This window comes from Hyaena hyaena, unplaced genomic scaffold (genome assembly GCF_003009895.1).
Source record: "Hyaena hyaena isolate Hyena2069 unplaced genomic scaffold, ASM300989v1 scaffold_669, whole genome shotgun sequence".
Lineage (NCBI taxonomy): Eukaryota > Metazoa > Chordata > Mammalia > Carnivora > Hyaenidae > Hyaena > Hyaena hyaena.
The window spans coordinates 763,863-778,649 of NW_024081304.1; the positions used below are offsets into that span (position 1 = coordinate 763,863).

The 14,787-nt window shown below is 52.2% G+C and overlaps 1 protein-coding gene across 5 annotated transcripts in view; it reads right to left on the reverse strand.

Moving 5' to 3' along the window:
- The window catches only part of FHL1 (four and a half LIM domains 1), a 64,472-nt gene that overhangs the window by 3,992 nt on the left and 45,693 nt on the right, over window positions 1–14,787 (reverse strand). For 3 of the 5 annotated variants that reach the window (XM_039217157.1, XM_039217155.1, XM_039217154.1), the window contains exons 3-4: window positions 499–680; window positions 123–297 (exon numbers count right to left, since the gene is read on the reverse strand). In XM_039217157.1, coding sequence (XP_039073088.1) covers window positions 123–297; window positions 499–654 — 331 coding nt within the window. In that variant the 5' untranslated portion in view covers window positions 655–680. Of the gene's footprint in view, window positions 1–122; window positions 298–498; window positions 681–1,816; window positions 1,849–14,787 lie in introns of those variants that run through there. The other 2 variants (XM_039217158.1, XM_039217156.1) reach the window with 1 other exon arrangement.

Genomic DNA, 14,787 nt, shown 5'->3' on the forward strand with positions numbered 1-14,787 from the left:
TAACATCTCAGCGCGGCTCGCGGCAGCATCACCCCAGCACCGCGAGCGCCCGCCCGCATCATCTCCGCCCCCCCCACCGGGGGCCTCCTCCCTGGCTGCCGGGGAGGGAGAGGGGGCACTACCTGCCACGATTGGCTTGAAGCACCCCTTGCACTTGGGGTTGTCCTCCCGAGTGGTGCACTTGTTGCAGAAGATCTTGTTGTCCTTGGCCACAAAGGTCTCGTTGGCCAAGGGGTGAAGGCACTTGGCACAGCGGAAGCAGGTGTCATGCCAGTAGCGGTTCTTATAGTGCACCTCCTGGGGAGCAAGCAGAGGGGGTGGGCTGCCGTGAGTACTGCTGGGGGCCGGGGGCTGGGGGGAGGGGTCGGGGCAGTGCCCCACCCCCCGCCGAGACTGCGACAGACACGAGGGACGGCCAGGAGTTCGTGAAACACGAGCAAGTCCCGCACCGGACAGCTGGGGCCCCTCCCGGCCCCCACATGCCGGGGCCGCCGTTACCTTGGAGTCGGCGCCGATGGGCTTCCGGCAATCCACGCAGGTGTTGGCGCAGAACTTGTCGAAGCACTTGAGGCAGCAGTGGTGGCCGTCCTTCTGCACGTACTTCTTCCCCTGCAGGTTGTCCCTGCAGTAGTGGCAGTCGAACTTCTCAGTCATGGTGCCCACCTTGTAGCTAGAGGGACCTGTGGGGGCAATGGGCCGGGCAAATGAGCCCCAGGAGGGAGGAGGGCCCGGACGCTGGGTTCTGGCGCCGTGACTGCACACACTTCACTGGGACCCGGGAAGAGATGGGTCCCCAGGGACTCGCGAGAGCCCTGCCAGCAGGACGCGCAGGCCAGATGGGGAGGGGGTGGCCTCCGGGAAGGCGCGGTGGCTCCGAGCACGAGCACGACAGAGGGTATTTCACAGGAGAGGATGCAAGCCGCATCCTGGAGGCAGGCTGCTTGGCAGGGGTGCCCATGGCGAGCCGGGCCCTCTGCTGCCAGCCCCCAGCTCTTCCTCAGGGGGCCTCGCTCCCTCCCATCTGCAAAACTCGGCTCATCGGATCATGGCTCAGTGTACCCGTGAGCGGTCGTTATGAGTGTACAAGGCGCATGCGTCTGATCCTTTAGATCCGCCAGAACACTTTTAAATCCCCAAAGGGATCCTGAACAGTTGTGTCCAGCACCGTTCACTGACTCAGGGCTCGAGCCACCACCCCAGAGTGCACTTCTAACAATGGCCTTCGCCGGCAGGACCCGCAACGCCTACAACCGTCAACACTTGGTACAGGACGTGCCCAAATCCAGTCCCCACTTTGTTCACGTGAGTCAGGATCAATAGGCAACGAAGCGATGCTACCCAGGACATCTGTTTTAAAAACTGCAACTTTACAATATGATCTACGGTGGGGGGCAGGCTTTAACAAAAAAAGTGGTAAGCCGATCTCTGCATGCGAAGAACCCCTTCCAATGCCTTCACAGGAACAGCCGCCCCAGTCCCCAAGTCCCCCCACACACCCCCAGGCTTGTGGCTGCACTTGCCAGCGTTGCTGGGGCACTCAGTTCGTCCCGACACCAGAAAGGTACCAGATGGGACTTTCTATGAGCCCCCAACGTCTTTACGCATATGCCGATCCCCCCCCCCCCCCCCCCCCCCCCCCGCCGCCCTGCTTACGCGGGGTAAGCAGACAGCAGTTATGTAATCTCACAGGAAAGAAACACCGGGACGGAGACGCGGCTCTCCGGCTCCCCACAAACGCGGTTACTGGGCTCGCAAATGCCCCAGGGTGACGCGGACACGGAGCGAGGGGAGACGGGCGGCGGCTGCCGCTACTCACCACCGCTCTTCCAGCTCTTCCACCACCACCGGCCTCAGACTCCCACAGTGCGCGGCGGGCCCAGGTTTTTTTATACAAACACATGTCCAAGTTGTTTGGGTCCTGTTGCCATGGGCAACCAAATAGCAGAGAGTGAGCTAAGGAAACCACACCCTGCGTCTCGGAGCCCGCCTCTGGAAGGCTGCTGAACTCTCACTCACAGCGGGGTGCAGTGCGGAAGCCAGGCAGCCAACAAAGCCCGGTGCCCGGCGGGGCCCGCGCGGCACAGGGTTCGGGGCCCGGGGCCAGCTCCGGCCCCCGCTAGGCAGGCGCAATCCTCGGACACGCCCCTGGCCTCCAGGGAACCAGCTGCCAGGGCGAGGCGTTCTTGGGCACCGACAGTTGCCTGAGCCCGTTGTGCCACAGTTCAGAGGCTTATGGAGACCGGAGAACAGTTCTTACTGGCACTTTCTGCCCCAAAGACAATCAGGACGCTCCCTTACATACACTGCGTTAGAAATGCCAAGTGGAGACACAAAGCAAAACCGAGGTCTAGCTCCTTGAACTGCGCACGGTGTGCGGAAGGTAGCTTTCAAACTGCCAGCGGCCTCAGTGCAAACAGACAAAAGCATCTGTGACAGTCACAGCACGCTGGAAGTCACCCTCCATTCATCTTGGCTGGCCCTTCACCTGTCCCCTAAAACCCTAGTCTTGTTAGCTTTTCCACACTGAAGTGGTGCACCCGACGAAGATTTACTTTCTTGTTAAGAGCTGAGCAGGGAAACTAAATAAATCACCAGTAGCAGTAATGCCAGGAAATTAAATTATCAGTGGCTCCTAAATGCCATTTGGCAGGAAATTGGAATTCGTAAGATTAGACAGCACCGGCTTCCTGCGCGGCGAGTAGTTGTGGCTGGGCTAGCCCTTCAGAGACTATCTTCCTGGACCACATTTGACCATCCCTCCTCCTCCCTCACCCAAGTCTCTATTTAGAATACAACTCCAGGCCACACTCCTTTTCTTCATATCACTCTCTTGATGTGTTTCAAAGCAGAAATGGCTTCCAAATACTTCTATGTGTCAGGTCCCTTCAGAGTCTCCCCCCGCCATGGGAGCCCCAGCTCGTGGTGTGTCGGAGTCCTAGCTTTGAGCTAAACATCTAGGGGTCAACGTCATACATAAGACAAACACCAGGAAACACAGTGAGTTCTATTTCAGTAGCCCGGGGTTTGGGGAGAAGGGAGACCACGATGGTTCATGGTACCAGAGAGGGCTTACCTGCCACGCCTTTCTCACTTCAAAACCATATACTATGAGAACCTGTCATTTTACCAATGCCAAGTTCTTCCCGGGTTACCTTCATAGTTCTAGAACACGATTCGCTCAGGCTTTCTAGGCATCCACTGATGAAATAATCCACGGCTCACCAATGAGCATGGAAGGTACCAGAGTATGTTGGAAATAGAGCCATGTTCGCGCAGCTGCACACCACGCTATCGCCCCTACAGGACAGGGGCATGAACCACACCAGAGGGAAAATTCAACAGGTCACCCCAAGTTAACGGTGCCTCGATGGAGAGTCCCACCTCTTTGTGTTTTTGTTTTAGGAACTATTATTATTTTGCCTTCCTGTGGTATGAGAAGCCCGGCATCAGCGTACATTCCCTGCCCCTGTACATTTAAACCCAAAGAGTGCACCCACGTGGACGGATTTCAAGGGGCACATCCTCTTAGAACTGATTTCCACAGGTGACTCGGGCCATTTTCGTGTGTGTGGAAACACATATTTATAAAGATAAAATAGACACTTCTGGGAGCGTTGGCTTTATTGCCTAATAAGTAAACAGGCTGGAAATACTTGAAGCATGTTAACAATGCCGATGTCAAGTCTGTGAACTTTAGTTCTTTTTTTGCAATAATTCCAATTAAGTGCAACTCCGGGCACCCTGAATTAGCTTACCTCGTGTTCTGCTAAATTTAGGACTATTTGGTCCAAAACTGTATTTCAAGCCTTCACGTAGCATGCCTACGAGGAAGTTGGAGGAATATATTCCTGCTGATGAGATCGGTACCATGTCAAAACTCTGCATAGAGGGGCGCCTGGGTGGCTTAGTCGGTTAAGCGGCCGACTTTCGCTTAGGTCATGATCTTGCGGTTCGTGGGTTCGAGCTCTGCATCGGGCTCTGTGCTGACTGCCAGCTCAGAGCCTGGAGCCTATTTCAGAGTCTGTGTCTCCCTCTCTCTCTCTAACCCTCCCCTGTTCATGCTGTCTCTCTCTCTCCTAGAAATAAATTAAAAAAAAAAAACAACACTCTACATAGAACGTGAATGTGTGCAAGGGGAAGGAATTTTGTTACTAGTCCTCTTCAGAGAAGTTAACAAGTCTAAGAGGACAGCTTACAAACGACAACGCTTCTCTCTCTCTCTCTCTCTCTCTCTCTCTCACACACACACACACACACACACACACACACAATATATGTTCCGAAACAAGCCACAGCTGAGTCTCGACTTCCTGAGGCGAGAAAAGCCTGGTGCCTTCCTTTCCTTCCTCTTTGTTAGAAATAAGGGAATGGAGAGAAACGATGATAGTGTTTTACGTGGTCTTTGAGGCTCTCTCTAATCTGACTGAATTACATATACTTAAGGTGCTTATCTCCTAGGGAATACTTTTTTTTAATCCCCTTAACCATTTCTAAGAACATGAAATATGAAGTCTTCTGACCTTCCCCAGCATCCAGATCTGCTTCCCTGGACCCACTGCTGTTACCTGGGAAATCGATCATCATCGATCATCATAGGTGAGACTGGATCCGTAGAATTGCGATGCTCCTTCCCTTCCTGCCTGTCTTTGTCGCCTCGCATTTGCCATCTGGTAGCTCTTTGACTAATTTTAACCTGGAGGTGTGACCCGCGTGCATATGCCGGGATGAGGTTTCTCTATCACAGAAGAAGTCTGCAAATGCACTAGGAGTCCCGGGGGACCTAATCGCGGGCCCGGAGTGCAGTAGTCATACAGTAAGTATGTGCCTGTTGATGGCCAGGTGGGGGAGAGAAGTCACCACCGTTAAGCTCCTCAGACCTCTTTTATCAAAGGCGTTTTGTAACAAATATTTGCTTTTAAAAATCAAGGCACTACTGTTGCCACCATAAAGTGCTGATGGCTGACCCAGAGTCCTTTGCAGACGTAGCGGGTTCGAATGCAGTCGGAGATGTGACTGGGTGAATTTTAGATACTTATTCCAAGATGGTCGCCTTTCTTGCTATGCCTGCACCAAAAGACACATCGTTCTTCCCTTAATAAACAAGCTTCCTCTTTCAGGAGATTCCTGAGCTACATCCAACACGCTAAGAGGTGCCTCGGTATCTCAATAAAAACGTGTTGGCTTTCCGTTTCCTTGCAGACACAACAGAGGAGAAATGTGACATTGCGACATTTCTAGAACTATAAACCTCTCACGAGAAGATTCCATTCGTATTTAATAATTGGGCTGGTGTTTTTGGATGTATTTTCTCATGTGTTTCTTGCTAATGCCCATCTCTCCCCCTCCTCCCCAAGTGGTTTGAAATAGGGAGATTTCAGGAAACCGTGAATATTCAGGCAAAGCCGCATTCTTCGATGTGCTCTCCCTGAGTCGTACAGTATACAGTGTAAACAACGGACAGCGACCCAGATGAAAAAAAAAATTGGGGCTATTTCGGGTCTGTTAATTGCTAAGTCCAACATACCAGTCCGTTAGTCAACACGTGTATAAATCCTGGCTTCTAAAGAAAGGGTATATTGCTTTCCTGAGAACATTCAACAAACAGAGTGAAGCCTTAGCCGATGAATAAGGCGCTTGTGTGGCCGACATGCTAACGCACCTGGAGGTGTCGTCAGACATTTGGGAGTAAATACCTAACTAGCTGGAATGAGACGGAGTTCTTGAGTCATGGCTGAAAAGTAAGTCTTTCATAGAATTTCATAGAAAATCAGAAAGTGTTTTTTTCCCTTAAAAACAGAACACATACAAAAGGATTCAATGCTATTTGCAACCTCACTTGTACACTGCATTTAGAGAAAAACTCCTCAATCTCTTCTGGGTCACTGATAAACAGTTTTAGATTATACCTGGTAAGGGAGGGTTGGATAGAGATTATTCAACAAAAAACTGGGTGCCACCGAGCCTCCTCCAGACCAGATTCTATGCCAGCACTACTCTGTCCGCGTACAAAGCTTTTCTTAATGTTGCGCATGTTAACCTGAGCACCTTCCAGCTTTCGTATCCGAAAACAAGTGCTTCCGACCTGGCAGCAACAGGACGTGTGTTTTTAGTGTTCCTAGTTGTGGTGAAGTAGACGGCGGTCATTTGGTGGTTATGAGAAGCACACAGTGTTCAAGTTTCACCCCTGACCGAATTTCTGGCTGCCATTTTTCAGTTATTTAAAGAAGCCAACCCAGTTTGATTACTCGCTCACACCACCATTTCATTTTCCACCCTTGCCCCAAGAAAAGGCGGCAGGGGACGGTGAAGGGAACTAACGGCTGTAGAATATGGCAAATGGCCTTACTTCCCTCCTCATCCACACCCCCCAGCCCAGTCCTCAACTTGAAAGGGCAAGGGGTAAAGGCATTGAATCTACATAACTTTGCAGACTGAAAGTGTCCAATAACAAAAATATAAATTCCTGTCATCGAAATGTCCTCTCAGTATATGGATGGCCACTAAAAATGGATTCTGATCCAGTTATCTGAGCCTCTAATTTGTGTATACAAAGCCCATTTCAGGGCAACGTGGGTTTTCTTTTTGTGAGGACTTCTCTCTTTCCTGCTTTCATAGACCTATACATCTAATGCAATACAAAATGACAGTCCTTGATTTTAAGAACCACCTAGAGGCACCTGGGTGGCTTGGTCGGTTAAGGGTCTGACTTCGGCTCAGGTCATGATCCGGCAGTCAGTGAGTTCGAGCCCTGCATTGGGCTCTGTGCTGACAGCTCGGAGCCTGGAGCCTGCTTCAGATTCTGTGTCTCCCTCTCTCTCTTCTCCTCCACTGCTCATGCTCTCTCTCCCTCTCTCTCTCTCAGGAATAAATAAACATAAGAAAACATCTAAAAGGTGTCAACAATCTGTCTCATTTAGTCACTGTTACAGACTCCAGATTTATATAAGCAAGAATAATGTCCGGATTCGGTGCAACTTAAAATTGCGAGGTTGGGTGTGCTGTAAATAGGTTACCTTTTAAATGTATTTTCCTATTCTGTCACTTGATTAGTAAATAACATGTTACCACCAGGTAACAGGCGCTGAAGGCCCATCGGAACCACGGGTACACAGTGGCATAGTCTGCCCACACCCGGAGAACGTACGTGCTGGCCAGTTAGCACAATCCCAGGCCTGTGGTGCCATGTTTGTAAAACGGCTCCTGGGGGTGGGGGGAAGAAGCTCCTCAACATTTGGGAACAAGAGAAACACTGCATGTTAATTCACCAAAGCGGGGACTGCCATCACAGTGCATTTGTGTTTAAACACCCAGGGAGACTTTCTAAAAGTATTCTCCTTATTTAAATCAGGAGGGGCAATGACAAGTTTGCAGAAATAGTTTTGTCCGGCCACCCCCACATGAACTCGTCCCGTAATCTGCAAGCCGGGAGATGGGACCTGGTGCCTGGCTCTAAGAAAGGGGAGCCCTCCTTAGGCAGAGGGCAGGAGAGCCACGGCAGCAGGGTGACCTCAGACAGCCGGGCTCTCTGGGGAGACGGCCCGCCCTTCAGTCCGTTAGCCCGTTCCCCGGGTGTCTGTCCACGGCCGAAGGGCCTCCTTCGTGCCCGGTCACAAAACCAGAAGACGACTCTCACGGGAAGGACGGTGTAGAGGTTCCGAAACGTAGCCCCCTTTTCTGACAAGAACGGTTACTAACCTACTTGTCACATGGAAAGGCTCCTAGTCGCTTCTCTTCAGGAAGGCTGAGCACATCGTTCAGAAAAGGAAAGAGGTGGTAAGTCATTATGGACTTTCTCTGTTGTCAGTGTTTCTCCCGTCAGCTCGATAGTCCACTGACCTTTTCTAAACACTCAAAATTCGACGTAAAGCAGTCATGATGAACATCTGTTATAAATAGCAAAAACTGCTAACCACCCCCCCCCAAAGTCTTTCCTCACACAGTCTTTTACGATTTCATAAGATGTCCTAAAATGTGTAAACTGTAGTAATGAGTTTCTGTTTTTAAAAAACCAGCCGCTCGACCTGCCTTTTGTCTTGCGAACAGCAGCACAAGGCAGCGACAGAACAGGCGAGCCGGGCTTATTCATTTGCTATCTGAGACCAGGCTAAAACCACTTCATCAAAAACTACCTTTTAGTCAGGTGCTGGATTTCCTGCCCCAACACAACTGTGCTCGACGGAAGAGAAAGGATAGGAAGCTTTACCTGAGTGCCTATGGGAAGCCATGGCTCGGAGACCAAGTTCAGGAGCGGCACCTAGACCAGTCTTCCCCCAACCTCAGCTGATAAGACTGTGGCTCATTTGTGAACATACATTTAAGGGGAAGCGGCTCACACAAAAATAACCGGGAGCAGATGGCCCACCCCTCCCCGGAGATCACAACCTTAATCCCACTAGAAAATTCTTAACCATTTTAGGTGATCCAAGGGAGAAGAATAGGACCCAGTAAAAATACCAAACACTACATATAAATACCTGTGGAGCTACTCAGCATCCAAATTAGCTCCAGAGCCAGAGAGGCCACATAGAAAGTCATCCCTGTACCAGAATAAAATTTGGACTCAGCTCCGGCGTAGCTGAACGCTGAGCCTTATTAATCCACTTTATATGCCTGAACAGCTTGCACTGGGCCCTACAGAGAACTCAGTTTTGGGCCGCTAACGACAGAAATAACTGTGAGAGACAGACCTGTGTTAACTGGTGTGATTAAAAGGCACTGGGCACTGGGGACAGAGACATCAGGGGCATTGCCCACGTCCTCCCTGGGGTGTACCAGAGACCAGCAGAAGCCCCAAGGGGTGACTCTAGCCACACGTGTCCCTCGTGTCAGACAAGAGCCACACACACAGACCCCCAAGGACCCAAGGAGGATGCTTTGTCCCGCAAATGAAATCTGCTTTTCAGCGGCAGGGACGACAAAAGTAAAAACACGGATGAAAACGGAGAGGGCAACCTAACGTGTTGTAACAGCTGGAGGGCGGCCTGTAAGTCCCTCCGTGACCCCACACCCGTCCCGTCTGGCCTTCTCCCCGGCCCCCCTGGCGCCCTGCGCTCCAGCCCCACGCTGGCCTCCTCGCTGGCCCCCACGCCCTCCACGCGCGCCCGGCCTGGGGCCCCAACACCCGCTCCCCACCCCCCTCCCCACCCCAGAGCCTCTCACATTTGCTCCTCTACCTCCTTCCAGGCTTTGCTCAAGTCGCTTTCACTGGCATGTCGTTGCAACCACGCTCCCTGTCCCTGCCCCCTTCCCCGACCCATTCCCCACAGTAACTGTCTGCTGAGAAATGAATTAAAAAAAGCAAAGTGTCCATCAAGTCTCATATGAAAACCAAAACACAGTCCCACCTGCAACTCAGGAAGGCATCTGAATGGATGAGCTTTACAATTCTCTTTTTAAATGTTTATTTTTGAGAGAGAGAGAGATGAGATGAGCGGGGGAGGGGCAGAGAGAGATGGGGACAGAGGATCAGAACCAACGCAGGGCTCACATTCGTGAACCTCGAGATCCTGAGCTGAGCCAAAGTCAGACGCTGAACGCACTGAGCCACCCAGGCGCCCCCATGTTTTACAATTCTGACGCTCTTCAAATGTTTAGTGAAGAACTTCTTCCAACAGCTAAACTTGTAACTTCTAGTTAGCTAGAAAATGACAGAACGACAAAAGCCAGGATGTCACTGGCAAATCTGTCATGTATTGGGTCCAGGAATCAGTCTGGGACAAGAAGGGGGATGACACTGTGCCCCCCACCCCATCTCAGCACCTGACCTAATGCTGCAGGAAGCCTGGCCGGTTGGGAAATGGCTGCACCCCTGAAACAAAGGTCAGTGTGTCACCTGGCAGAAATGTGTATTTTGTAGGAGATGAGGGACCGTTATGAACCGGAAAGGAGATTTCAGTGAGGTGCGTTCTGAGGTAGAACCTTCCTCCAGGAAGCCAGTCTGGCTTCAAACCCCACACAAGATGGCATGTTCTTGCACCAAGTGCAGTAGTGAGCATTTGGAAAAGTCCCAGCAGAGTATGGACAGACTGGTGGCCTTGTCCAGTTGGCGAACACATCTGTTTTGCCCGAAACATGGGAGAAAATACACAAACCAGAGGACTTCTGATCTGTACGAGGCGGATGAGGACGAGCGGCGCAAGCGGGAGCTGGCGGTCAGTCCACCTGTGGCTGACCTCCCCCCCAACCAGGTGGACCCGCGTTCCCCCCCAAACCTCAGGAAGCCTGACCGCTGCTTGCTCTGACATGTGTCCCCACCGCCGTGGCCTCAAGTCCCAGAACTGCAACTTGCAGAAAACCAGAGTGGGAAAGGCCCCAGGTGATGGGGAGGCACGGTCTCTCACCAGGAGAGCTGGTGACCCTGCCCTGCCTGGGGTCTGTGGCTCAGAACTGCTGGTGGTCACTTAGCAGACACCACAGCAGTCGCGGTGTTCACAAGCGTCTGAGCCAAGTTCATTACACATTCACAGCATGATGTTTGATGATGTCCTTAATAATCGCCGGGGTGCCCCAGAGCGCCTTCGTCTGCTGCTTTCTGAAGGCCACGTTCCAGGCCTTCTATTCTCTTGCGCTGCATCGGGGTGATTTTTTAGCGAGTGTCAGGCATCAAAAGCCCCAAGCTGCCTCTGGCATCACCCATCCTGAGAACCATTCACTTCCCCCATGTGGGCTCGGCCTGTAGGTAACACCACCCCGTGCCGTCCTTTACTTTATGAGGCAAACAGCACATGTCCTAGTATGCAGTGCCAGGGATTTTTCTGGTCACAAAGAGTACCATACGGCCCCTTCCTTCCAAGTGGATCAGCATCATACAGAAAGGACCGTCATTGCGGCAGATACAAGGCAGCATCCAGCCAGGGTGGGGGGCCAGATAAGACCTGCTGGAAGTGACCACACGTGGTCTATCTGGCCCCTGAAGGATGGGTAAGAGGGGCCTTCAAAGAAAAGGTGCGGTGTGAGCAAAGTGGCACGTGGCCCAGTGGGGGCGGGAGCCGGGGATCAGGAAGTGGGACACGTGACACTGGGAGGGCCACTGGGCTGTAAGAGGGGTGCTTCTTGGAGAAGGGAGCCTGGGGGCTGGTAGAGAGCCTGGAAGGGTTCTGCCCGCTCCAGATGAGGCCCAACAATGAGTGCAGGCGGCCGCTGGCACCATGAGGGACACCATGGGGCGGGACCGGAGGGGATGGAGCCCGAAGGCCCTCGGACGTCGGGCTTCTGCATGATCGGGGTGATGACGGGGAACACGGGGATGGCTGCACTTGGCCCTTTAGAACGAGCTTCTGCTGAGGTGTTGCGGTTGCATCGAGGTGTCGCTGTCGCGCCGGGAGAGAACTAGGTGAAACCGCGAGGGCCCCGGGGAGCCGCGTCCGCGGGCACTCGGGCACCGCAACCCAATCCCGGACGCTCTACCTCAGGAGCCCCCCGGGGAGGATCAAACTTCACCCACGAGTCAAACACAGCAAATTCAGTGACCCAGTTGGCCCACGCCTCGGGGGTTCCTCGTCCTCCCCCGCCTGCCTTGTGGTCACCCTCCTCCCTTTCCCATAGTTTTCTCTCTCCAAAGAAATTTCCAAATGGTTGCAAACTCATTCAGACAGTGGCTGCCATTAGCCACAGCCAGAGGCAAGAGCCATGGAGTCTCTGTGGACCCACCAGTGGTTCATCTTAATCACACAATACCCCCTTCCTCCTCCTCCTCCCCTTCCTCCTCCTCCTCCCCTTCCTCCTCCTCCTCCCCTTCCTCCTCCTCCTCCCCTTCCTCATGCCTACCACTAAGTCATACATTCAGCAGGTTTTTTTCCCTCAATATAACTCTGTCCGGCTACTCATCCCCCCACCAACAATCTTACTGAGTGACTCCAGCTGCGAGATGACAGCACCCGGTCATGTGCTGGGCATTTGCGCTGGGCGTCCACGCTGGGCTCTCCAGGCCACTTCTTGGCCAGTGTGGCCTCAGCCCATCTCATGTTCCTGTTAATCTTTAGGGTGGGAAGAGTACTCTTCCTTCCTGACACGTCCAATTTTGCAAAGTCACTGCTTAAATGGCACAATTTGGGGCATGGCTGTCAGAGAGTTAACTAGGAGCCCCCCAAGAACACACGGGGGCGATTTCATCATGCAAGACCCAAACGAAAGCGAGCCCCCAGAATCGTGCTTCCCCAAAGGGTCTCTGAATTGCAGAGCAAAGGAAAGGGGCCCCAAGAAAGGGCAGTGCCTGCCACCAGCGAGAAAAGACGCAGGAAATGGAAGCCCCTGCCAATGGTCAAGTACCCTGAAAATGCTAATTCACTCCAGAGAAAGCATCTCATAATTAACCTTAGATGGTTTCCTTGTAATACTCATAGATTAAGAATTTAATCTTAAATGGCCTCTGCCATTCAATTTTTGAAAATGTCATTGTATGATTAGGAATAGTTTTATTTTTTCTTAAATTTTCTTAAAGACTTTTTTTTAAAGTTTATTTTGAGAGAGGGAGAGAGAGAGAGGGATGGAGGGAGTGGCGGAGACAGAGAGAAGGAGTGAGAATCCCATGCAGGCTCCTGAGCTGTCAGCACAGAGCCCGATGAGGGGCTCGATCCCACGAACCATGAGATCATGACCTGAGCCAAAGCCCAATGGTTAACTGACTGAGCCACCCAGTCGTCCCTAAAGATTTTATTAAGTAATCTCAACACCCAAAGTGGGGCTTGATCTCCCAACCCTGAGATCAAGAGTCACATGGTCCACTGACTGAGGCAGTCAGGCACCCAGGAATAGTCTTAAATGCCTCCTGTCCCCAAAGTCTGCCCCCTCCTATACTGTTCTGAGAGTCTCACCGAGATGTAGGAACGATCCCAGCCACATCCTATAGATATTTTCATGGGCCTCTAACCAGAAATCACCAGTGACGACAATGCTGAATAAATGGCTTTCTAAGCAAGCCACCATGGTGATCTCAGATTAAAAAAAAAAATGAAGTAGCACTTAAAAAGAGAGAATATAAAGAAAAAAATGAGAAGAACAAAAAAACACAAACCAGGAAGAGTTTTAGAAGGAACCATATAATAAAAATGCAGACTCTCAGATCAGAGGCAAATAAATGTTACAGGAAACCGAGAAGCTAGTAGGGATAAATCTTTGTCATATTTTAGGTGTTAAAATTCTCTTCCAGTCTATTTCTACCATCCACTTGTGATAGATCTGTTTTATTTCCATGGTGCCATGTGCCGTGACTCACAACACCCTTTCAGTCATGCTAAGTCCTGGCATTCACCAAGCCCACCTGTTAGGGACATTTCAAGCCTCTGATAGATGCTCTGGGGCTAAGCATTCCATGACCCTAGTCTATAATTTACCCAGCCGATTAATACCCGCAACAGGAAAGGACAGGGCATCGAATAAGCTCCCATCTCTTTATTCTTAGTGCTGTTAAGTGGGGTCGGCCGCCTTGACCAGGGGCGTCCTCACAATGTCTCATGAGCCCTGCTTCCCGATGCAGGGATCTCACCTAGTAACATGTCATCTGTCTTCATTTACCGAAGACTATAATTAACACCCTGCCTTATTGTGCCCTGGCTCGGCCCTGGCATTCGGGGCAAAGGTTGGGAGCCCTTGGTGAGTGGGGCGCAGAGCGGCAGTGGGAGTACGGGAGGCAGGCGACAAAGCAGGGTCTAGGGGTCACTCAGGAAGTCTCCATCTCATTAGGCGAGAGGGCGGATCAACCAAGAGGGGCAATCCGGGGTTCTGGAGGGTTGAAACGACATTAAGGCGAAAGCCTCGCTTGGCCCCCACCCGCCAACTTGCTCCGAGGGCCATCATTTGTCTGCCTGAGCAGTGTCACAATCCTGATTCGAGGCACACACTCGGGCGGACCAGGAGGGTGGTGGTCCCCAGGGAGTCCCGTCTGAGAGAGCAAATGCGCCCAGCTCTCTGTGGGAACGGCTACTCCGTTTGCAAGGACAGCCGGTACACTGTGAAGACGCCGCAGGAAGACCAGAGTGAAGGCCGGTGTGATCTTGTGGGTGGCCTACCGTGACGTGACTGCCCCAATGGGTAGCTGGTTTTGTCCATCCGTGCACGGTGAAGACAGAGGAGAATGGGTGGGGTCCGTGCACGATTCCACCTTCACAAGGACCGCTGTAGTTTTTCCATCTGTCGTTACGCAGAGTTGGAAACGCCCTTAGATACGACGCGGCCCAGCCACCCCACTTGACAGACGGGAAAACTAAAGCCCAGGGATGGGACATGCCCTGCTTCACTCCATTGCCAGCGGTTCCAGATCTAGACCCGGAGTGTCTGGAGCCCCAGGGTCCCGTCCCTCACATAGCATCATGGCAGTGTAAAACTGGGGACCGTACCTTATGGTCCCTTGACTTGAGAGTCATAGGCAGAGGCTCAGTGTCTGGGTCATGGACCTCAAGACTAAGGGACAGTAAAACACTCTAGATTCTCTCCTGCAAGAGGCCACTCAGAGACCATCAACTTTGGCCCAGGCCGTGGGTAAGCAGCAGCTGCTGGAGAGCAGGAGACGGAAGGTCCAGGTCAACGGAGGGGTGAAGGGTCCCCCTAGAACAGCTGACACTCAAGGAGCACGAGTGAGCGGTTCCAAAGCCCTGGAAGTCAGGCAGTGCGCACCCGGTGCCAGGTGGCGGGTACATGAAGAGAGTGACAGGAACACGAAGTCCAGCAACTAGAACACGAGAAGCAGGGCTGCAGCTACAGTGCCTGGAGTCACCAAAGGTCACGCACTTGTGAAGAGGACATCACATTTATCTCAAATCCCAACCTTTCTTGTTGGCTTTCAAGCAGCGA